This window comes from Myotis myotis, unplaced genomic scaffold (assembly GCF_014108235.1).
Source record: "Myotis myotis isolate mMyoMyo1 unplaced genomic scaffold, mMyoMyo1.p scaffold_m19_p_1, whole genome shotgun sequence".
Classification (NCBI taxonomy): domain Eukaryota; kingdom Metazoa; phylum Chordata; class Mammalia; order Chiroptera; family Vespertilionidae; genus Myotis; species Myotis myotis.
Window position 1 is genome coordinate 13,283,480 of NW_023416313.1, and position 24,611 is coordinate 13,308,090.

Below are 24,611 nucleotides of genomic sequence, written 5' to 3' on the forward strand. Positions count from 1 at the left end.
TAGGAGTAGATGTAGATTTGAAGATATGTGTGTGTGTGTGTGTGTGTGTGTGTGTGTGTGTGTGTGTGTGTGTGTTTAGATACAAATACAGATAGATTACAACTTAGACATAAATATGGTTAGATATACAGACACAAGCACAGATATAGCTACATTAGAGATAGACGTAGAATCTGCTAATGAATTGTGTAACAAAATGAAGATATAAAAGAACTCAAGGATGACTTGCACAACTAGATGCAGAGCAATGCTGTTTTCTGAATTAAAAGACACTGGTTTATGAAAATTATTCCACTAATACGGTTTAAATAGCCCAAGAAATCAGAAGTATTTATGGGGAAAATGTTACGTCTGATTTTTTCTCTTCTCTCTCTCACAAATGCCCTTCCTTGCCTCTTTCTTCTCCATCACGTTTCTTGTCTGTGGAACATTGTGATTGGAAAGCATCGGAGACTTTGGGGCAAGAGTGGCCTGCATTTAAGCAGGCGTGACCATGCACAAGCTGTGGAGTGCGGGCAAATTTGCTCACTTTTTTTTTTTTTTTGAAAAGTGGGTCAGCAGTGCCTTTATTGGTGAGGAGGCAGGTGGGGTTGGGGGTTCCCATGTGAGTCAGGATGCTATGGTGGAAGAAGCCCCAGGCCCAGCTGGGGAGGGGATTTCTTTAGTCACCAGGGGCACAGGTGGAAATGGGACTCCCACTCCATGATGGGCACCCAGACCCTCCCCCAGCTCCCAGGTGGGGATGGCAGGAGCAGTGAGGGGGACACTCTGAGGGGCGGCCATGAAGTCAGGCTGTACCAGGTCACACAGACCTGCGGTGACGGGACAGGACTTGCTTGGGGCCGGCAGGATGCCAGGCGTTGTGACCGGTGACCTCTCTCTAGCTCAGTTGGCAATCCTCTTGTCCTTGTCAATGGTGTGGGGCCCACTGCTCTTTGGAGGAGCAGAGCCCGTGTCTTCCTCACCCAGGACCACCTCTGGCTTCCGACACTTCTCAAAGGCGAAGATGATGATGACCACCACGACTACCTCGGTCAGGACGCCCAGGAAGGGCCACAGGGCAGCGAGGCGGCTGCGCAGGCGCAGCGTGATGACAGCATGGTCCACGCCCTCGGTGTTGGTGCCATAGCAGGCATACTCGCCAGCGTCTGCCTTCAGGTCGAGCTCCTGCATGTGCAACTCCGTCTTGGTCTCCGAGGACACCACGAACGTGTTCTCGGACTTGTTGTTGAGAACCTTGTTCCCGGCCTCGGTGATCTTATACCAGGCCCACTCGGTGACCGGGGGGAAGGACTCAGACTTGCAGACCAGCACAGCTCTCTCCCCCTCGATGCCAAGCACTGAGCTGGCCACAGCCTCAACCTTGGGGGGCCCATTCACGTTCACGCGGGCGGTTCTGCCTGCGGGCTCCGAGAGGAAGGTGCAGGAGTACTGTCCCGAGCGCTCTTCTGGGTCTACCTCGTACTCCGTGGTCAGGTCGGGCGCCGTGTCCTCCTGCAGCACCCGGTCCCCTTTCATCCAGCGGTGCCCCAGGACGTGGGTGTCACTGGAATTCAAGGTGCAGGTGAGGCGTGTTCTGGAGCCCTCATCACGTATGGAAGTTGAGATATTGCTCCCTGCTCCGGAGCCGCTCTCGATGCCCAGCAGGGTGAACCCCAGAAGCACAAGTAGTCCTGCTGCCATGTCGCCGCCCCGGTCCCTGTCGCCAACCGCCACTGTCGCCAACCGCTGCCCCAGCCCTATGAGAACCTAGAAGGCGGGGCGGGCGCGGGTGCACAGGGAGGGGCGCGCACGGCCTGCCAGCCAGCCACCATCTTCGCTCACTTTATTAAGCTTCAGTTTCTTCAACCTCAAAAATGAATTATCTATGTCACAGGGCTGCTATGAGAGTTAACAGTAAATATATATATATATATATTGCATTCAGCAAGATGTTTAGTACCAAGTAGGGCTCAAGAAATGTTCATCTTCCTTTCCTTATATTCTAGCCTTTCAAAATCCTATTTGTGTATCAAGACCCAACCTTACTTAGCTGCTTTATAAAACCTTTTCAATCATCGCCACTCCTTATTGCATTATTTCAAAATTATTTCTATTAAGCTAATGCAATTCCCCGGTTAAACTGTAATCTCCTTGAAGGCAGTGATTCACTCTGACTCATCCTCCTTTTTCCATAACAAGCAGCCCAGTGCTGAGCACTCCATAAGTACTATGAAAATCCTTGTTGATTGATTCCTTTTTCATTCCTTGAGGTGAATTAAGTAATTCTTCGGTATTGAAGGTCCAGTGAAAAACTGACACTAAAACAAGTATTTAATATATGGAGTCCCATGTTTATTTGTGTGTGATTTTGAACTAAATAAGAAAGGGACTTTAATTATTTTCTTATTATTTTCAGATAGTTCTCATATTCAATAGAATGTTATAAATGTGAAAACAAAGGTCTTTGTAATGGTGATTTTTCCCCATGAAGTTGTCTGAAAGTTAGGCTGTCAGTGTCTACAAATTACTGACAAATTACATTGATGTGTCAGTCTCAAATGAATTGTATTATATTACATTTGTAAATGCTAAAAGCAGTGCTTGATACCCTCGGTTAAAATTTACCTTTAAAATTTAGCCTTCCGAGATAGATATTTTACATTATATTTTAAAATATATTTGTTACAAGTAGTTTTTCTTAACTCAAAATGTGATTTCTGGATAAGTTTCACATTAATGTAATATCTTGCTTTCCTCTGCCTCTGTCTGTGACCATGAAATTGTTCTCTTACACGGATTACACAGGCATATCCACACAGCTGGAATCTTTCCTATTACTAAAAAATTATGACCATTTAGGACAAGATTGTCTCCATTTCTGATCAAATATAATCACTGATATCTTTGTCAAAACATTTTAATGTGAAGAGAATATATTTTTTGGTAGATACTTGACCATGTGTTTTTAAAATTTCATCTCTATGATTTGAGAATCTTTATTTTTCAGGACTAGCTCTCATTTTACATCATTATTGCTTTCCTAATAACTTATTGATCTTGGCATTCAATAATTTTCTACCTTGAGTGTTTTCATGAAATAATAACCCCAACTTAATAACATAATATCATATAATATGTTTCAAATAATATATGGACTAATAAGATCTCCTTGCTACACTACTTAAATGTTATTTTTGGTGTATCTTTTTCATCAGAGTCAAAAATTGAGTATTATATAACAAATGCTGCATAAAACCACAACAAAAAGAGTATGAACTAAGAAATATTAAACTAATCATTTCCCTAGTACAAATATAACATCTTAATGGATGCTAGAATGTGGGCTATTCCACTACTGAAACATTGGCACAAAATCTATGCCCCAAATGGATGACTCAATGAGTAAATAAAATGCCCCAAATGCAAAAAGTCTTCTATTTTTCATTGAAGTGATCTGGACCCTTCCTTCTTTTTTATCTTCACATCATATTATCTCTCGCCTTGCTCAAGGATGCTCTAGAATAGATGCATCGGCCCTCAGATCCCTTGAACACATGTGTCTCTCTTAACTAGGACATTTTGAACCTGACATTTCCTCTACCTTCAACATTTTCCAAACAGTTCTTCACAGGGTGCTATTTTTTTCATCCTTCAGTTTAAATTTCATCTCTGCAGTCAGACTTTCTCCAGCTATCTGATGGATGGCTTGCTGTATTCACAGAGCATGTGGGTACATAGCTGCATCTCATAGAGCATCTTTCTTTCAGAGTGCTTACCCCATTGCTTTATTTTCTCTCCTTCTCACCAAAATAGGAGCTCCATACGCACAGGGAATATGTCTGGAAAAGGAGTCATTTCTGTGAATCTATACTTTTTAACAAGCCCCCTGGATTCTATTATACAGACAAATTTGAGAAATTATTCTATATAAGCCCCTTGAAAATCTGGTAGTTGCCCAATATTTAGTTTACAAGCTATTGATATTTAGCAATCACCAATATCTAACATCATGTCTTTCATGTTGTTGGATGAGTGAATAAACTTGTTAAGATGGTATTCTAATCCAATATCTGGGTTCTGACTCCAAAGGTCATGAGTTTATCACACATTGGTCAGAGTAATGGAAAAGTAAAAGGAAAATACGTTGGAGAGAGAGAATTTAGCACCATGTCCTTAAAAGCTGATGGTGGGGTCATAGAGACCTACCACTCATTTTATTTCCATAGTTAAGTGCATGATTAATTTATACATATAAAAAAATGTGTTGACCATCCATTATGTGTCAGGCATTTCATAAGCACCAGAAAAATATGTTCAAGACAGACCATACTCATGAAATTTGTTGGTGAACTTTCAGTAGATAGGTAACAATAGAAGTTCAATTACATTGAGTTCTAATATGTGTGAAATAAAAATACAGATATCTATAATATTCAGTTTGTCATCTACAAAATGGATATAGTAATATCTCCCTTAAAAGGTTGACATGAGGATTAAATGAGATCACAATCTTCTAACACACTGTGTAGAACAGAATAGATCCCCAAACTATTTGAAGGAGCATATTTTTTGCAGCATTTTCAATACAAGGTCAGGGATTCCATATTAATTTGGTAGAATTTAATTCAACTTACATGAATTAAAAACAAAAATTCCATTAATATAGTAAAGATGGTGACTCATTATCTCAAATGTTTATTAATGACGAAGACACAAGATAATGCTATTGAGGATTATGATTTATAAAATGAATCTAAATAAAATATATAAAAACCCATCAAAATTAAGTAATAATTTCAGTTACTTTGATATTCTGTGAGGCAAAATGATGCCCTTATGCAAGACTGACATAATGTAATCAGTTTACACTCATGAGCCAACTCTGTAATCCAATCCAGCATTACTACCATGATGTTTATTATATTGTGTTGCCAAGGAGAGAAAATTATAAGGCAAGTTATCATTTGTTAGCTAATTAATTCACTCTTCTCATCGTTTTCAATGAATTCAATGTATGAACCATGGCATTATGAATGTTACATGTGTTTTTACTTAAACTTTACAATCACTAAGTGGCAGAGCGTTCTCACTTCTCTTTACAGAAGAGAAATGGATGTTCAGTGAGAGTAAGAGTGTTGTCCAGGACACACAGCTGTTTAGCAGTAGTACTTGAACTTAGTCTCTGATTTTAACTCTAAACAAACTAGGATGTCCATTTACCATTTTTTTAGTGACACTGCTCTAGGAAGCAAGGCACTGAGTTACCATCATGGTTCAACCTCCATAACAAATATCTACTGATTATGTACTATGGGCATAGTACTCTAAAATTATCTGTGCACATTTGTGTGTATAAGACATTATCCTTTGCTCACTCAAAGATGAATAAAATAATGATGCACACTTTCAAAGGACTTGCTATCAATGGTTAGGACCTAGGAATCTTATATAATAAAAGGGTAATATGCAAATCGGCCCAATGGCAGAACGACCAGCCGCTATGATGCACACTGACCACCAGGGGGCAGGCACTCAATGTGGGAGCTGTTCCCTGGTGGTCAGTGAGCTTCCACAGGGGGAGCACTGCTCAGCCAGAAGCCCAGAAGCTGGGCTCACAGCTGGCGAGCACAGTGGCAGTGGCAGGAATCTCTCCTGCACTCCAAGGCAGTGGGGAGCAAGCCTAAGCCATCAGTCGGACATCCCCTGAGGGCTCCCAGACTGAGAGAGGATGCAGGCTGGGCTGAGAGAACACGCCCCCACCCCCGAGGGCACGAATCTAGTGCACTGGGCTTCTAGTAGTACATAAATATAATGAAAGTTGTATGTCCATAACTTCAACAATTTGGAGGCTGGAGATTGTATCCACATTTGGGTCCAGCTTTATTCTTAAACATTGCCTTGTGCAGAGTTGACACGCAATACTATTTATAAGGAGGAAAAAAATCAGTAAGGACAATGAATTACTATGATGCCTAGACACTAGGCAATCTATGGAACCAAGAGTTCAAAATGTATCTGGTCTTCCATTATGTATGCAGCCAGAGTGGCTATTGGTGAGAGGAGTAAAATTTACTCTAAAATATTTCAACATAGCCTTCTATGTTATCCTGTCTTGGGTTTGTTAATAGGGTAAGCTCTAACCCATGTGCAGATGGCTGCTCTATTCAGGAATTCACACTCAGGTGTGTGTAGCTATCCTTCTAATTAAATAACTCCTACTCTAGAATTAGTTTCTACTTGTGCTTCTGTTACCCATATGTAGACTAATAAAACATGTTAGTAAGTAGCTTGGCAATTGCCAGGAAAAAAATGTCAACATGAATATCCTATTAAATACCATGGTTGATATTGAAAATGAGTTCTCATTGACAAAAATATTTAAAATACATGGGTTGGCAAAAATATTTTAGAGAAATTTTAATCCTTATATTAACAGGGTGCACAAATCCAGGAACAGTTCTTAAAGTTTCTGTGCCAGGCCATTGGTTAGGAAGTTTTCTGATTTCCAGATAGGTTACCATTCCCTACCTCTGGCCTGATGTTACATTTACCTTGAATGAATGTATCATGCAAGGTGATGGTCAGAGTACCAAACAGAACAAAGAGCTGGAGTTTCATTACAGAACCAATCATGTGAATTTCTAAGTCTGCTTCCAAATAAATATGTAAAAAAACAAACAAACTGAGTAGTTTATGTGAGAGATATTGATCCCAAACTGACTATTACCAGGTAGCACAATTATGAAAGATTAGTCATCCTTGACCCTCCTCAAACATCTTGGTTGGCCAGTTTTCTACAAGCTATACATGTCTAAACTGGTTTAAGGTCCTGTGTATGATACCAATGCACATGGACCAAAACGTAGTGGGGAGAGGTGTTTTTGACTGTTGAGAAACTGTTAAAGCTTCCTATCATAAACATCTTGATCCAAGCATGGAAAAATCTCAGAGGTCAACATGCCTGTCTCCCATGACCCCACTCTTTCCTTTGTTTCATGGAGGATCACCTTTAACACTCCCACAAGATAAGTGTCTTTTCTATATAGTTCAAGGTTCCCAGTGAACATTGTAACAACTACTGATATACATTTCTGATATAAAAGCACATATTAAAATAGCTCCATATAAAACCACTCATTTTCAGAAGTCTTTCAAAAGCATTTTTCATGCTAATGTTTACATATTAAAATATATGTCTCTAAACATTATGATGCTTATTTTCCAAATTAGTATGCAAGTCTGAAGTGCCTTACTTTTGTTGAATAGAGTCATTCATGCATTTTATCAGGAAATGTGGTCATGTATGTAATGGTACCTTATATCTTTTTAACATTACATTCACAGACCAGTCTGGAAAATTTACAGGGTTCTCAAAAAAATATTACATCCTTTGGATCAGTACAAAGTTTTGGCTTAATGCAGTAGAAAATGAGCTATGTAATACTTATATAGTATTACCACTCTATCTACTAGTATTGGGAACACCAATCATTAACCTGGAAAGAATATTTGTGCATGGACAGACATTATTCCTTAGCATGTAGAGGAGAAACATAATGGAATGTGGAGGGTTTATTCTTTGTCTTTAACTTTGCATATGGATAGCACATCTGGTGCCAAAGCAACTCAAAGTTTTATTTTTGCAAGAGGGAATCAATGTTAGTGATTGAATGGGAAAAGTTCACCTGTCTACCCATTTTTGAAATATGACTAATGTGGTGAAACTACATCTAATTGGAGGGAACAGAGATATCTGATATCAAAATAAGTGGGATCTTGCCAAAGGCCTTTTTTCCCCCCTGTCCTCCTTCTCAATGACATCTGGACCAGAACCAATGTATGAACTATCATGTTTCTGGAATGTTCCAAGGTCGCCCTTCTGGGAGTTGCTTTTGCTGTCTTTCTTAGGCACAAGTTTACTCTCATATTCAAATGAGGCTAATCTGATGAATATGTTTTCTAATAGGAATTGTGCATTTAAAAACAAAATTATGTAATCTAATGGTGTATGGGAGGAGAGATAAGTTTTTATAAGACACTGTTCCATATTTTCTAGTCCTGCAAAATTCTTCTTCCTCATTTCGAATGTATTCTTGACAGAGCCTGAGGTTGCCCTGAGGCATAAATGCACGTTTTTAGGGAATAAAATGTTTGCATCCTCCAATGCAGTTTTGCATCAAGATTTTTTTTTATCTGCAAAGAAGCATTTCTTAAACTGATGCATTAAAAGTCCTTGGTATAGCAGCAGGCAAAAAATGGTGAATGCAGACATAGGCACAGTGGAGAACTAAATATATCTCACCTCAACAGACTCTTTGGTATTTAGGTTTTCAGTGATCTGTAAAATGCTCTGTACATTTTTAAAGCTGTTTGCAGGCAATTCATGTAAGATGGCATAACCAGCAATGGTTTGGCTTTGCAAAACATGTGTATATAACAAATTCAGTTTTGCTTCAATTTGATGCTTTGGCATATTATATTCTTATCTCTCCAGGATTTAGAAAACTTTCTTTAGCAGCCTTCCAATCTTTTCTACAAAAGAGTAACAAATGTCTTTCTTGGTCATCTTTTGAATGGTATTCTCACAACAGGATTATCAGAATTCCTTTTCGGACTGTAGAATCCTGAATCAGCAAAATTTGCAGCTTTGCTGCATACTTAAAATAGGTTGGCACAAATCTGGTCTGGTAGTGCTGGCATGTGTAATATTTTTTTTTTTATCTGTAAGGTCATTAGAATATGACCAGTGCGTGGAAAGAAAGAATCTGTTCCTCCAGAAACATTTCAGTGCCTGCTGTTTTTCTATTGCTTTGCCTCTGTGCCTCCAGAAGACATGACTAATGATTTTGAATTACAAGGGCCTGGTGACTTGGCAGTGACAGATAGACATGATGGGCTCCTGAACTAGCCCCATCTTTACAACTTCCCAGTATTGGTTTCTCCTTAGCCAGTCAGAGTCAAGATTCCACATTGTTTTAGATGCTCTGAAATGGATATTCTTAGATACCCCCTGTAAGATAGACAGCTGTTGGAAATTGAGAAAGGATATTGGCACTTGATGGGAAATACAATTTCTTTGATAAATGAAAGAATGCTTAGCTTCAAGGCATCCAGGGGAAACAATTCAAACACAAAGGAAAACAAGAACTAATCCAGGAGCCTTCCTTTGGTTCATGTCTGAAGTCCTCTCTTTTGCTGAAGTGGTAGTGTTTACCTCTCTGAATGAATCTTGCTCCAGAATCTTGGTGGAGTTGTTGTTGTTGTTGTTGTTGTGTGTGTGTGTGTGTGTTTAGAGAGAGGAAGGTTGATTTCTCATTTTGCCTCTTATTCATGGTCTCACTGTGGGCTGCTTTCACTGTTTTTGTTCTCTGAAGATGGAAAGCACCATTGCAAAAGGTGCCCAAACGCTGTGGATATTTACTGTTCTGGCTGCCTCGCATCCATGGGTGCTTTCCAAAAGCCCTCATTATTTCCTTTCATGAATTCACTCTCCTGCATTGATTGCAATCTGATGGGACTGTAAATCATTCATTCCCTCCACTATAGGAGCCGAAGGAGTCTGTGGAGGCATTGTAGTCTCCTCTGACCAGGTCTTTACTCTCTAACTCAGTATAGCCAACAAGTAGGTTAGCATATGACTTAAATTTAACCCATCAGATTTTTTCTCCTGGAACGTTGAATCTCAGCAAGAGAGTTTCAAAATCTGAAAACACAGGTAATGTTCATTTATCCTAACTCTGGCACCCTGTATCCTAGCTGAATAATTTTTCTCCCCTTCATTGTTTTTGTTCTGTTTGAATCTGTGTTTGTGAGGTCTAGTTTTCTGTTGTATATACCAATGCTGTGAGCTACCCAATATCTTTTCAGTAAATTTATTTTTCCTCAAATTGCCCATTATAGAGTTTTATTATTTGCAACAACAACAACAAAGCAAACAAAACAAAACAAAAGAAAAACCCTTAAAGAATATATCCATCATCATATAACCTTTCTGGGACAAGGTAGGTTATATAAATATCATAATCAATTAAGCCTTGAAACAAGCTCTAACCATATTATATTTCTTTAGGTGATGGGCTGTTATTAATTCTAGACATCCATTTTTAGGACTGCTGGAAAGAAAGTTTCAAATAGTATGTAGTTTCAGACAGTAACAAAATTTCAAATAAAATACAATAATGTCACATTTCATATGGGAGTAAATATGCAAGATGAAACAATGAAGAAGGCACTTTTGAGCAGATTATAATCCAGCCTAAGCAGCAAACATAAACAAATAATTTCAAAATATTACTGTAATTTAGCTGCAGGGTATTTCAGTATGAACCACTATTTCCATCTCATGTCAACTTTGACCTAGTATATCTCATTATGTAGATAGAATCTATTCAAACTAATGTGTTTGTAACCAATATAGATTTTCTCAAAGATCAATAAGGAGGAATATCAGGATTGCATATTGCATACCCCACACAGAAGCCTAGCTTATATGTTTTCTATGTGTCTTTTTTTGTTTTTGAGCCTCTTCTTTTTATCCTTTCCCCCAGCAATGTTTGTCCTTTTTCCTGTCCTGACAGCATTTTTCTTTTTACATTTTCCTTCCTCTCATCCACACATTTTTATTTTCTTATCTTAAAAATGATTACTCCTCCAAATTTGCTTTAATCCACCCATCACCTTCTCAACTAACCAAAGATCCTTTGGTAACAGGGCCCATCATCCTTAGCAGACATTAATGGATATGAAGAAAGGTTTTTGGAAATGATGACAATATCTGATCTGGATTTCAGGCTATACCTAAAATCTTTACATAACCTGGGTCCTTACAAATCTTATATTTTCTCCAAGTTTTATTTTTCCAACCCAACCGAGACCTATTTTCTTTAAGGGTCTGTTGGGAAGATAAACTATGTGCTTTGTAAAATGTTCCACATTATAGATATGTAAGAAAATAGAATGCCATCTAGGTGGTGGTTTGACAAGATCACCTTAAGTTATCTTATTCCAAAATGTCATCTGTTACATGAATTATTAGATATAAGAAACCCAAGTGAATGACAAGAAGGACATCTTGTAAGTAAATGACAAGAAGGGAATCTAAGTTGTCATCGCCCCAAGTTCCAAAGCCACAATCTCTGCCTTGTGAAGTTTAGTACTTTAACAGTTCTGCTAATATTCTCATTTAAAAGTGTTTGTTTGGATCAAACTAGGCTATAATCAAATACTTTACCCATGACCACCTTCCCCTGTCTGTTCAGTGGAACCTTATCTAGATGAAAAAGGTCAAGGTCAGGGAGGCAAACACATTAAATACTGCAAATACTCCATTGCAACAAAGACTCTCCAAAGAATAAACACACACACACACACACACACACACACACACACACGCACACGAAATACTTAACGTCCAGTTGGAGATCCACTATGCTAGTATTTACAGTGTTAGGCTAACTCTGGAGCAACAGGTCTTCCCTTTTACTCTTAGAAATTTCTAAATCTCTGAGTGACATCAGATCCATTAAACATTAAGTATAGGACAAAAGCTTTGGGGTTTCGCGCTGCCACTGGATTTGGTGGCCTGTGGTAAGCACTTCTGCAGCTAATGGACACATGGGTTTTGGTCACAGTTCATTATATGGTCTTGTTATGGGGTGTGGATATTAGTGATCACCGTTAAGCAATCAATTTCATCCAAAGTGGGCTTCATGCAAGTTAATTTACATTATGTTATTGAAAACATACACAATGTCCCTCATATCTGCACTGACATAAGTAAGTGAAAGTGAGGCATTTTGAAACCTCTAAGATAAAAGAGACCCAGTTGCTTTATAAGAAATCATGATTATGATAAACTCTGGCCCTAGTATGGGAGATAAAACAACAAGCTTTGGTTAAATATAATTCTACATAGAGCTTACCAGAAGGCACTCCTAATTAGGCCAGGGTATTGTTTTCAATTCATCTGCCCCAAACCAACAGGCACAACCGTGTCCCACATAGCAGGTCTGTGTAACACATGCGATGACTCTGCCTTTGCATATTTAAATCTGGTGCCTTCACAGATATCTCTCATCCTCTGAACAGGACTGTCAGGGTGGGATCCCAGGAAGTCTTGAAAACAGGCCTAAATGCTTCCTCCCCACTGTGTAACCTACCAGCCCAGAGCCACCAAATCCCCCGCTGGTGGCATCGGTGCTATTTGAATAAAAACCTAAGACAAAAAGGTGATTCCAGCGGAGTGACTTGAAGTTCAAACAACTCAGGACTACCCATGTTTTGAAAAGAAGGACAACCTGCCCTCCTGGATATTTATTAAATTGCAATATATAAAAATATATTTTGAATCCTAAGGGGGCATTCAGACAAGAATAAAGTTAAGAAATAAGTAAGATATGCTTCACATGGAACTCAGAGTTAGATGAGAAGGCCAATCATTTACTTCTTGCCCAATCGCCACTGCATTAAAGATTTTAAATACATAGACTGGAACTTGAAGCTACCTAGTGGGCACGTCCAGTGCAGCCAATTATTATAGTTTTCTAATTTCATCAGAGATTATGATGATTAAAGTAGCAAGAGGTTCACTCCCAAGCTGACAGCTGCATGTGGTTTTTAAACCCAAGCTACAAGATTTCTCTGCTACCATTAACAGCAAACATGCAACATGTTCCTGGGCCGCATTAACTTTCTGGGAAAGCATAAATGCACAACGTGAGGAGCTATGTGAAAGGTTAAAGTGGCCATCTCAGATGGTGATGAAAGAAAAATTGAATTTATTTAGGAAAAGGGGATGAGGATGAGATATTCAAAGGGAAGAGCTACACAACACCAAGACAAAGGAACATTTGGTCAATCAATGATAGCAATCAAAATATACTTGGGACAGTGGAACAATAAAGGGCATAGAGCAGGGGTGAGCAACCTTTTTGTGAGTACGTGCCAAAACCAGCAAAATCTCTGACTCAAATTCTACGTGCCAACCCTAATTTTTTGAGAACATGTTACGCCTACTTGATATCTCTTAAGGTGTACATATGTGAAGAACCTTGAAGAAATAATAAAATTCATTCGAGCGACAAAACACAGTGTATGATGATGAAAAATACATTTATTTTTTAATGTATACATGTACACTGATAGTCCGACAGAAAACTTTATGACTCCGTTTGATATTATCAGTGGGACTTTTGCTGCTGCATCACTGATGACAGAGATTTTACATCAGGTTTATATTTCGTGACCTTCAGAGATATGCACGAGCTACTACTTTCATCCGTCAGGCTACTCCTATTATGAGGCTTAACAAAATTCATCACTGAGAACAAAGATTCACAAGTGTATGTGGAGAGTAACACTGTTGCAGTTTTCTGCAACAGGTGTGCTATTTCAGGCTCATTAGTCAATGTAGTTGGTCCAGAGGCAGCCAGGGCAGTGCCACTTGTCTGGTTTTGCTGCTTCCCTGGGCCTGGAGCTGAAATACACCTGAGGCGTAGATGTTATCTTTAGGGAGGAAAAGGTCAGAAGTTCTGACTAGTGATATGCTGGGGGAGAAAAGATTATCCTGGGGGTGAGGTTCTTGTTTTCCCAGTTTTGCCCTTTGATCAACATCCATGGCTTTCTGCCCTAGTGAGTTTCTGTACCTGACCCATCGCCCTTGCTCTGGGGATTCTATCTAACACTATGGACACATTTCCTTAAATGTGCTTGAAAAGTCAATAGCATGCTTTTCTGTTGCTCTCTGAATTAACTCAGAATTAGACAGCAAAGTTTGATACTAAGCATGAATGACTCGGGCCCTGTCCTCTTCTTCCTACCTCTCCTCTGCAGAGGGGTGTGCTGGAAAAAGCAAATTATAGTCACAGGTTGGTAGGCCAAATCAGCCTGAGGATTATATGCAAAAAGGATGGTTACATGCAGGTGCTGATGCTTTATTTATGTTTAATCATTGAATTAGGTTTATGGAAACAAAGCTTCTTAAGCATCCCAGATCCAATATGTTTTCATCTCTCTGGGAAGCATTTCCAACCTCACCTTTCAGTTTGCTGTGGGGGCCATAGGATGGACATTTGCCGGTTTACCAGCCCACAGTTTGTTATACTTAGCCATCCCGGGGTCTCTGAATGCAAACTAGATTTGAATGCAGTTGCAGTGGAATGCATTAATTAATTACATTTATTGTACATAATTGCATTAGGGCTTTTTGCACAAAGGTGCAAATTTATGGACATTGGTTGAAATACTTATGCAAAATAATACTAAAAAAAAAACCAACAAACAAACAAAACAAAAATGAACCCCTAAGTTGTTGGGAAAAATAAGGTGGTTTTAATTGCACAGCCAAAAGATTTGTAATTCGATATATGATTCCATATAGTAAACTCAATTTAAAAAGTAAGTTCATTTGCTTTTATCTAACCTTTCCATATCTTGCTCAGTATTGTTGGTATAATTATCACCAATAAAGGGCCAATCTTATTTTTATCTCTTTTTGCATCAAGCATTAGTTCTGTAAACAGAAACGGAATATGTTATTCTTTTAAACAGAGCCTCCTGCATTACAAACTAGGAAGCACCAGGCCAAAGACTTGCAAAGCAACCAATTATTGCTTAAAGGAGCCATGGTGCAGCCCCTACTTACTTGCTCGTTTGCAGGAGGGGCATGGCTTTTCTGTAGAACAAGACATTTCAGCAAGGATCTCTTCAAAGCAGTTGTAAGGTGAATGGCCTTGCAATCAATAGAATATATCTGGCAATGATGGCAAGGAATATATAATGCAATGGATATGAAGTTAGTGGTGCAATAAAAAATATTAATATATTAAGATGCTTGTGACATGGGACTTGCATATCGATAAGCAGGCACTAATAAAAAAAAAAAAAACACAGTGCCAAAAAAAATGGAATATGGATGGATAAATACTAAATGAAAAGAGTGAGAAATAAAACATTGCCCAGTTAAGGGACATAAACATTTACATACAATTAACAAGTTTTTTAATTATTGATGGACAACTCCCGACATTCAAAGAGATCCAATTTAATATACATTCAACTAATCAAGGAATTAGATTAAATTCCATGGGTGTAGAACTAGTTGCACAGGATTCAAATGATCATGCAAATGTTTTAACTTTCTTATTCAGTATTTTTTCCTTGGGGTTAGGGGGCTGATGGAGCACTTTTCTGATGCCATTTTACTGCCTCTATTTGGATAATTATTTCGTAAAACATCCTTGGGATTTTAATTGAATACTTTACTCTCTTTCGGTTCCTACCATGAAATGCATGGGAGGTTGCCTGAGACTATTTAAAGCTTGTCAACCTCTCATCAAGAAATGCTAGGTGAATTGATCTTTAGAAATAGAGGGCTACATTCTCACACCTTGTTCCTCTGGAGCGGTAAGTCACTAAAGGACAAACCTCCTCTGGTAATTTGAAGTGGAGAAATGAAATTAGTAAGACTTATAAACTATTTCCTAAGAGTCATATTTTTTTTTTAATATATTTTATTGATTTTTTACAGAGAGGAAGGGAGAGAGATAGAGAGTCAGAAACATCGATGAGAGAGAAACATCGATCAGCTGCCTCCTGCACATCTCCTACTGGGGATATGCCCGCAACCCAGGTACATGCCCTTGACCGGAATCGAACCTGGGACCCTTCAGTCCGCAGGCCGACGCTCTATCCACTGAGCCAAACCGGTTTCGGCAAGAGTCATATTTTTAAAACCAAACTGGGTCTGTGATCTTGATTTCCGTCATGTATTTTCTGTGGTGACACATCATTCCCTCCTTTTTCCTCTTGTTTCTCAGTTTGATATACTCCTACTCTGCATATTTATGCGTTTTGGTGCTTTTTTATTGCTCCTACTGTGTGCAAAATACTACAAGTCCTGGAGAGAAATATAGAAATATAATTTATGATTCCTGCTCTTTTACGTAGGCATTTACAAAACGCTCATGATATATCATCAGGAAGTGTGTGAAAAGGGCTATAATGAAAGTGGTAAAAAATGAAGTTTAAAGGAAATTAACTTAACTGTTCCTAGATGAGATATATAACAAATCTGACTAAAAAGTGTTTATTTTCTTAGCTAGTGACTAATATATATTTAGCTTTAACTCGTATTTGTTGTTGAAGGAATTGAAGTAATCATATCACATTCTTTTCCTCCCTCCTCCTTGTCTCTCTTTATTTGTTATTTACTTTTAAGTTAAAGCAATTTAGTTGTCCAAAATGCAAGATATCCAAAAAATTGTCCTCGGGCAAAATTATGAGGAGTGCAAACCTAGAGAGACAGGCTGAAAATCATTGAATTGTTCAGTTCAAATGGGTGAACGTCCCAGTATATAAATAAGATCTCAGTAAAGCTGCTGTAAACATACAAAATTACTGAACTAACTAGTAAATTTATACTAATAAAACCATCAAAATGATTAGAGTTGGAGTCCACTCCTTTCACTCACAAATTCATTAAGTATATTGTTCAGTAAATATTTGCTTGAGTTTTGGAATTGTACCAATGAATATAAATCTGTCTCTTGCCCCTGTTTTAGGGTAGGAAGAAAGACCGATGTGCAAACACATGTGCATGAATCCAATGTGCCCATACACTAAAGAGGGCTGAGTGCAATAAAAGGAACAGGTTCCAATACCTGAGGTTGCAGGGTCTCAGGATTGAGATTAGAAGGTTTCAGGGCTAAGGTAGGAGGGTCTCAGGAATGAGGTTGGAGGGTCTCAGTACTGAGGTTGAGTGTTTCAGGACTGAGGTTGGAGGGTTTCAAGGGTGGGATTGATAGTGTCATGATGGTCAGTAGTGTGAGGGAAAGATTCATGGGTGAAATGAGCACCGATCTAGGTTTTTATAAATAAGTAGACATTTTTTGGATAAAGAGTATGTCCATTTGAATTGGGAGAATCTACATGAAGCACAAAGATAGGAGGCATTAACCATATTGGGAGAATTCAAAATGTTAAATATTTCTAGAGTGTAAATTTCCAAGAGGTGGTCATCTGGAGACAGTGGTCACATCACAGAAATTGTGCATGCCAGCCCTGGCCAGTGTGGCTCAGTTGGTTGGGTGACATCCAGGGCACTGAAAAGTTGCTGATTTGATTCCAGCCAGGGCACATTCCTGGGTTATGAGGCTTGATCCCTAGTACTGGGGCATGCAGGAGGTAGCTAATCCATGTTTCACTCCCACATGGATCTTTCTCTCTGTCTTCCTTCCTCTCTCTCTTAAAAAACAATACAAATGTATTTTTAAAAAATGTATGCCAGAGCAGCAGAGAGTTCTAGATTTTTAAATTGTTAGTGGTTCTCCACAAAAGTAACTTCCTTCCAGTTTTATTTTAAACTAGAGGCCTGGTGTACAAAATTTGTGCACTCAGCAGGGGAGGGTGGTCCTTCAGCTCAGCCTGTGCCCTCTTGTAGACCTGGAGCCCTCAGGTGTTCCTACAGAGGCTTCTGGCTGAGTGGCACTCCCCCTGTGGGAGCACACTGATAACCAGGGAGCAGCTCCTGCATTTAGCATCTGCCCCCTAGTGGTCAGTGGATATCATAGGGACCAGTCCTTCCACCATCTGGTCAATTTGCATATTAGCCTTTTCTTGTATAGGATTCATCATACATCTATCCGATGGGCCTTGTAAGCTTGCTAGTGAACAAAAGATTTAAAAAAAAAATATATATATATATATATATATATTTTATTGATTTTTTACAGAGAAGAAGGGAGAGGGATAGAGAGTTAGAAACATCGATGAGAGAGAAACATCGATCAGCTGCCTCCTGCACACGCCCCACTGGGGATGTGCCCACAACCAAGGTACATGCCCTTGACTGGAATCGAACCTGGGACCCTTGAGTCCACAGGCCGATGCTCTATCCACTGAGCCAGAAGATTAGGTTAGGGCCAGAAGATTCTTTTGAAACCCAATCTTCCTATAGTGTGTTATCCTTTTCTTATCTTGCAAAAAAACCTTGTGATTATAGTTTCTATTCCCCTTACCAACTCCAGAGTTCTGTCTTTAATTAATTGATTGATTAACATCATTTTTATTCAACATCTTCTATGTGCTCCACAAGAACAGGGGGGGAAAAAACCCTGTCATTTTTATAATCTCAATTAATATTAACAGAAAGTATCCATACACACACAAAAGAGATAATTCATAATACACAACATGTCAGTACAAAAGAAATAAGCCACACAAAAGGCCCAGTTGTTTTAACCCAGAAGTTATGGACATGATACATAATACTTTATACATGTCTTTCCTCAGACTGTACAGCTTTAATGAACTCATTTGAGGGTAGTGTGTGAACCAAGATTCATTAACTACACTTGCTGTATAGAGAAAGGGTAGGATATTTGCCACAAGCTTCCCAGCTCATGGTGAGCATGGCTGGATCTCAAAATACAGCCCACCAACTCTCACTCAAGGTTCTTCCACCAACCTAAGCATGTTCTCATTCCATCCCATGGGCCTCAGAAATGTCACTGGAAAGAAACTGGATTGAAGACCGGATAGGGGACTTAGTGTTGTAACTAAAGAAACATCTAAATTTAGGAAGTATTTGTGGGTGTTAAGGAAGATAGCTTAATTGTAATGAATTACTTCATAGGATAGGTCATAGCTCCTTATAACAATATTCAAAAGCCTCTACATTGTTTTTATTATGCTGGTATCTTATAAGATAAAATGTGGTGGAAACTCAACTCCGATACTCTTCATAAGTTTTTATGTTGCCTCTCAGGAGGACTGGGTGCTTGATCAGGGGTCAGCCTTTCAAAGTAGAGGCGGCTCAATGCCTTGTTGTTGTTAGTTATATTTGAGCCCATATTCAGCACCAGTCACTGTGCTAAGTGCCATATATAAATATAGGCACATCTAATTCCCACATCAATAGTGACTAGAATTCCAAGTTAGGAAAGCATAAATAATACATGTTGAATTTGAAATAATGTTCTCCTGACTCCAGAATTGCTGCATTTCATCTTGACATCACCAATGCTGAAACGAATGGATGGTGCTCTGAGGTTCAAGTGTCTCCCCAAACAAAGCACCCAGAGAGGGTGTGTGAAAAAACAAAAAAAAAACAACCAAAAAAAAAAAAAAAAACCTGACCGGACACATACAGAAATTAACATTATATTTTAAATTGTTATATAAATAATAATGCATAAGGTAGAAAAATGACTTTAAAAATACAAAAGCTATAAAAGAAACTTTTCTCATTCTACTGACTTATTCCCATTCCCACTCTTACTGGATAATTACTATAAATCATTCAGTTCAAATGGGGATCACTAAATGTACAAAATATGTATTCATAGACTTTAAACAATTGTCTTTGGACTTGTGATTTGAATTATGAGGCAACATGAATCTGAATTACAAATCCGAGCAACAGCAAAGCAATAACCACAACTCCTCAGTGCTGTTTTTCATTCTCTTTTATTTTGCACCCTTTGTCTGTTCAGCATCAAGGCAACTTTCCCTGTGTCTGCTGAAGACAGAGTTACTTCCTGTTCACTTTTTTCCCCCAGGTCAAGGTGGAGATGTTAAAGGTTCAATGAAGGGTGGACTTTGCTTGCCACCAAAGGCCCCTGTTTGCCAGCAGCAACAAATATCCTAGGCTCACAGTGCTTTATGCCAGTGCACAGCACCACTTATAGTACTACATTCCCACAAAGGCTTGTCATTTTAGCTCCTTGCTATCTTTCCAGCTATCCAATACTTTGAAGATTTTTTTTATATATTATGCAGTGATTTTTGTCATTTTTCACAAAAAGTATTGATCTGAACAAATTGAATCCCATTACTGAAAATAGAAGCCCTATTTTTTTCTTTAGTCTTGAGGTTCAATTATATCACCAATATGTTCTAATGTCGATAATTTAGGGACAGAGACAGGTGTACTTTTTTATCTGCAAATACAAGCCTTTTCTGAAATTTCAAGATAATTTTTTTCATACTTTTATGTTCCATGTGTTCTATTCTCATCCTCAGGAACTTCACTGTTTTACATGTATTTAATTTTCTTTTTCTGTCTTCCACACTGAGTATATTTTCTGTAATCACTCTGAAATGGTATTTCATTATTGTTTCGTTTTGTGCAATTTTCTCAAACCCATTTGCAACGTTCCTGACAGCATTTTTTTGTTGTAGTCATGTCTTATTGTTCTTTCATGTGCGCCTTTCTTTCCTCTCTATTCTGTTTTATTGTTCTCGTCCATATTCTTCCTGAGCTCTGCCTGCTTGGTTTTCATCTCCGACTTTTGTTTTTTAATTTCCTCTTTAAATCCTTGTGTCCTTTGTTAGCACCTGTTTGTTTCTCTGTTTGTTTTCATAGATAAACGATGTCTGTTACTCTTTTGAGTCTAAAGCTAACTAGTTGTCTGAGCTGTCTAGTGTTTCCTCGGATAAATCTGTTAGTCTATGAAAGTCTTTTCTTATTAAATTTCCTTTTGTAAGGAAATACATTCAGATGATGGATCCAAGGGTGTTGATTGGAAAAAGTTAGGAGAAGCCTCAGGATGTCCTACAAATCCACTCTTTCCCTATATGCTACAGATGGGCCTATGGAACCAGGATTAGGCACCCAGACTTACATACTTGTATTGGAGAAGGACAAGGAGGAGAGTTTTTCTATCCATCATGAAGTTACAGTTTTCTCCCTTACCATAGCTCAAAGGTCATCTTTTCAATATCCTAATGGATCTAAGGCTCACTAAAAGTTTATAGATTCCATTACAATGTAAAAAGTCACTTTGATAAGGTGTCTAGTACGTGCATAAGAGTATGTTGAAAGTACCATGTTGTTATTATTATAACAACAAATAATTAAAAGGAGATATTTCTTTATTGTATGAATTTTCTTTTCTTTAGCTCAAAGAACTAGGAATGACATGTAAATTCATTTTAAATAATTTTGAACAAGATTTGTCCAACTTACTTTGACTTCTCCAGCAAGGTAGAGACTCAGTAACTTCTGTGTTGTCTTTGGATAGATGACATAGACATGCAAGGACCCTAAGGTGGTAGCACAACTGATATGTTTGACAAATTGCAAGGGGCAGTGTGAGTGGAGGCCAGGGTTCCAGTAGATCTTTTAAGGATCTGGCTTTTACTCTGAATGAAATGAGAAGCCACTGGAGACATTTGAGCAGAAGAGTGATATAATTTGACCTAGGTTTCAAAAGGATCACTTCCTCTGGTGTCTTAAACTTAAAATTAGACTACAGGTGAAGAAAGATGAAAGTGGGACACCAGTTGGAAGGCTATTGAAATAATACCTGTGAGAGATTATGGCTGCTCATACTAGGGCCTGAAAAGTGGTCAGATTCTAAATATAATTTGAAATGGAGAAGGACACATTTCTGATGCATTGGACATGGGCTGTACAAGAAGGAAGTTAAAAGGGATAATTCTTTATGTCTAGGTCTGAGCACCTGGAAGCATCCAGTTGTTGAACTGAGATGAAAAAGACACTGGAACACACATTGTAGGACAGGAGATCAGGAGTTCAGATTCAGTCAAGTTAAATTTGAGATGTCTCTTAGATATATGTCACCTGCAATGAAACTTAGAATCTTAGTGTACTGGGTTAGATACTATTCTCCCCCAAATTCATGTCCACCTGGAACCCTCAAATGTGACATTACTTGGCAAGTTTTGCAGATGTAATCAAGTTAAAATAAGGTCATACATTCAGTGTTGGGGTGGGCCCTCAATGCAATATGACTAGCGTTCTTACAAAAAGGAGGAAATTTGGACACAGACAGAGACACAAACATGTAGAAGAAAAGGTGATGTAAGAGAGAAAGAAACTGCAGTATTGTATCCACAAAGCCAGGAATGCCTGTGATGGCCAGCAGCCTTCAGAAGCTAGAAGAGGCAAGGAAGCATTGTTGTCTGGACTTTTCAGAGAGAATATGCCCTCTGATTTAACTTCTCACCTCCATACCTGGGAGAGAAAACATTTCTGTTATTATAAGCCACCTGGTTTGTAGTAGATTGTTATGGCAGCCTAGAAAACTAATACACCTGCATGTATTAGTGTGGCAGACTGGCTCTCAGTAGTTCAGAGCCATTACCTCCCATATTCTAGAGTCTTGAATTCCCTTCATGCAGAGGGCAGGGGCCTTCCTCGTATAGCTGACTCACATTGAGCTAAATATCTAAAACCACATATTGGAGGGGCCACTGACATTGTTACCCTCCTGGCTGGTTAGCTCCTTCTCAGTCTTGTATTTATGCAGATGATATGTTCACCATAAAATCTTTCTGAGATTTAATGTCCTCATGCCCATGAGAGAAAAGTTCTAAAAATGCAATGCTCCCATATAATGAATTTAGCGCAATACGGGAGAAATTAAAAAGAAAATTTAATAGCCTAACTAATGCTGTAACACTGACTCTAAAGTGAGTTTTTATGGGTTAAGGAAATCAGTGAATTTTAAAAAATTAGTTAACATTTTGTCATTTTCTGGTAGCCTAAGTGGTAATTTGAATCATATGCCCTAACTGTTTTGGCTTAGTGGATAGAGCATAGGCCTGCAGACTGAGGGGTCCCGGGTTTGATTCTGGTCAAGAGCGTGTACCTTGGTTGTGGGCACATCCCCAGTAGAAGGTGTGCAGGAGGCAGATGATCGAGGTTTCTCTCTCATCAATGTTTCTAACTCTCTATCCCTCTCCCTTTATCTCTGTAAAAAAATCAATAAAATATATTTAAAAAATAAAAATAAAATACTAGTTTATGAAACAACCTTATCTTACTTGTTAGGAATTTAAAAATTGCTTTATTTATCTCCTTTTTTTTAGCCAAGAAGCCTTTAGTATCCCCTGTTTTAAAATTCTGCACCTAAATTTTCTTTGGCTGGTAAAAAAATAGTGCAAGCTTCTCTTTTGCCATGTGTCCTCATCATTTTGAGTTATACGCAGTTATAGAAAGAATAAAGCTGGGGAAACACCTTACAAACTGAAGAATTTCTATGAGGGTCAGGATCACAATAGACTTTTTGAAAAAGTAATGGGGGGGTCCTCACATGGCGGGGGTAAGTTGATGGGGTTGAACTGGAAGCTAAGCATCTGGCTTATGAAAATTTTTGCTGTCGCTGCTGGAGCTAGTCAGCATTATACAGCTCCTTGATCACTAGGGACTTTACGATCTGTCTGAAGCTATTTGTGCACTAACAATAACTCTAACTGTTCATTTCATGATTTCTACGATTTGTAGGGGGGAAAAAGAGTAAACGGTGTCTAAAAAATCTGAACATAAAGAGATGTTAAAATAAGGAGATTGGATGTTGAGAAGCAAACAAAAAAATGCAAAAGAACAACGGGAGATGCAATAAATCCAAATGGTTTTCAAAACAAGAGAGAGAAAAATAGTGAATGCAAAACTGAACTGAAAGATGTGAATAAATAAGTAAATTTCCCATTCAAGATCCATTTGGAAGCTGTATTTCTTGGCAGAGTTACTGCTGCTTATTTTCATGTTTCTAGTTTCCCATCTCCTTTTGTCAGTCTATTGAAAGCTTGTTAAAATCTTATTTGCTTTTCCTGTTCTGTTGTTGTTCTTGCCTTAACTTTAATTTTAAGTCATGCAGAAGTAAGGGAAAGGGAAAGAAAACAATCACCACAAATATCACTGCAGTGGCCTGGTCTTGTGGATATTTTATATATTTATCAGCTTGTTTTATTCAGACTTGCTGGTAAAACAATTGAGAAATAAGGAAGAATCTCTCCCTTAAATATCAAATTGCAGTGCTGATCCCAAACACCTAAGGGTTTCCTGGAGACACTAATCTGAGTCTGAAAGGGGCACCATCATAGAAAAGCAATAACTTGTGCATGGATACTCCAAGAAGAACAAGAGGTAGCTACACTAATTCCTTTCTCCTATTATTCTTTTGGAAAAGAGGTTCATATATTCTGTCCCTACTATACAGCACCTAGGTCAGTGCTTGTCATATATTTCTTCAATAAATAGAAGGCAAAGGTATCCATGAAGAAGTGAACTGATGATGCTAGGTCAGTCCACACTCAACCAATTACAAGAATACAGGTCAAAGGAGGTGCTAGTGGTCAACAATGTCGGATTGCCAACTCACACCAAAGACCATTTGAGGGCAAATCCTATGCTCTTAGCCACTGTTCCAAATGATTTAGAAAGTATTTCCGAAGGTGCCTTGGACAAGTAGCATAGCTGGTGAGCCACCATTTCTCATATTAAAACAGAATGAGGGAGTATCTCAAGATGTGGCTGGGAAGACAATAAGTGATTTTGTGTATAAAGCGCATATGGTATGTGGCTGGCACATGGTGAGCATCACTGCAGTGCTGATGATAGCAGTAACGGCTGAGTTGTATTCACTGCTCTCTCTTCTGTGGTCAGCTGCATCTCTAGCATTTTCTTTTTCTTACCAACATCTTCCAGAGAATTTCCAAACTCATATTCATCCTTGGCTGCCTGTCACTATGTTGTCATCTGCATCATGGAGAGTCATGAGCTCTTGACATTGCTCATTCTCCTCAGATAACTGCCACATCAGTCCCTGATTTCAATCCCACCAAACTAGAGATCTTAGGGACTATCGTGAGACTGTCCCACCATA

General features: G+C 38.6%; 1 protein-coding gene across 1 annotated transcript; it reads right to left on the reverse strand.

Moving 5' to 3' along the window:
- Nucleotides 1-885: 885 nt before the first annotated feature.
- Nucleotides 886-1,683, reverse strand: LOC118660554 (basigin-like). The gene has a single exon (XM_036318119.1). It carries the CDS (start codon nucleotides 1,681-1,683, stop codon nucleotides 886-888), a length of 798 nt encoding a protein of 265 aa, XP_036174012.1.
- Between the last annotated feature and the right edge of the window lie 22,928 nt (nucleotides 1,684-24,611).

What these genes read in the sequence shown, in the direction of transcription:
- LOC118660554 (XM_036318119.1), bottom strand. Translation starts at nt 1,683, where the DNA reads ATGGCAGCAGGACTACTTGTGCTTCTGGGGTTCACCCTGCTGGGCATC.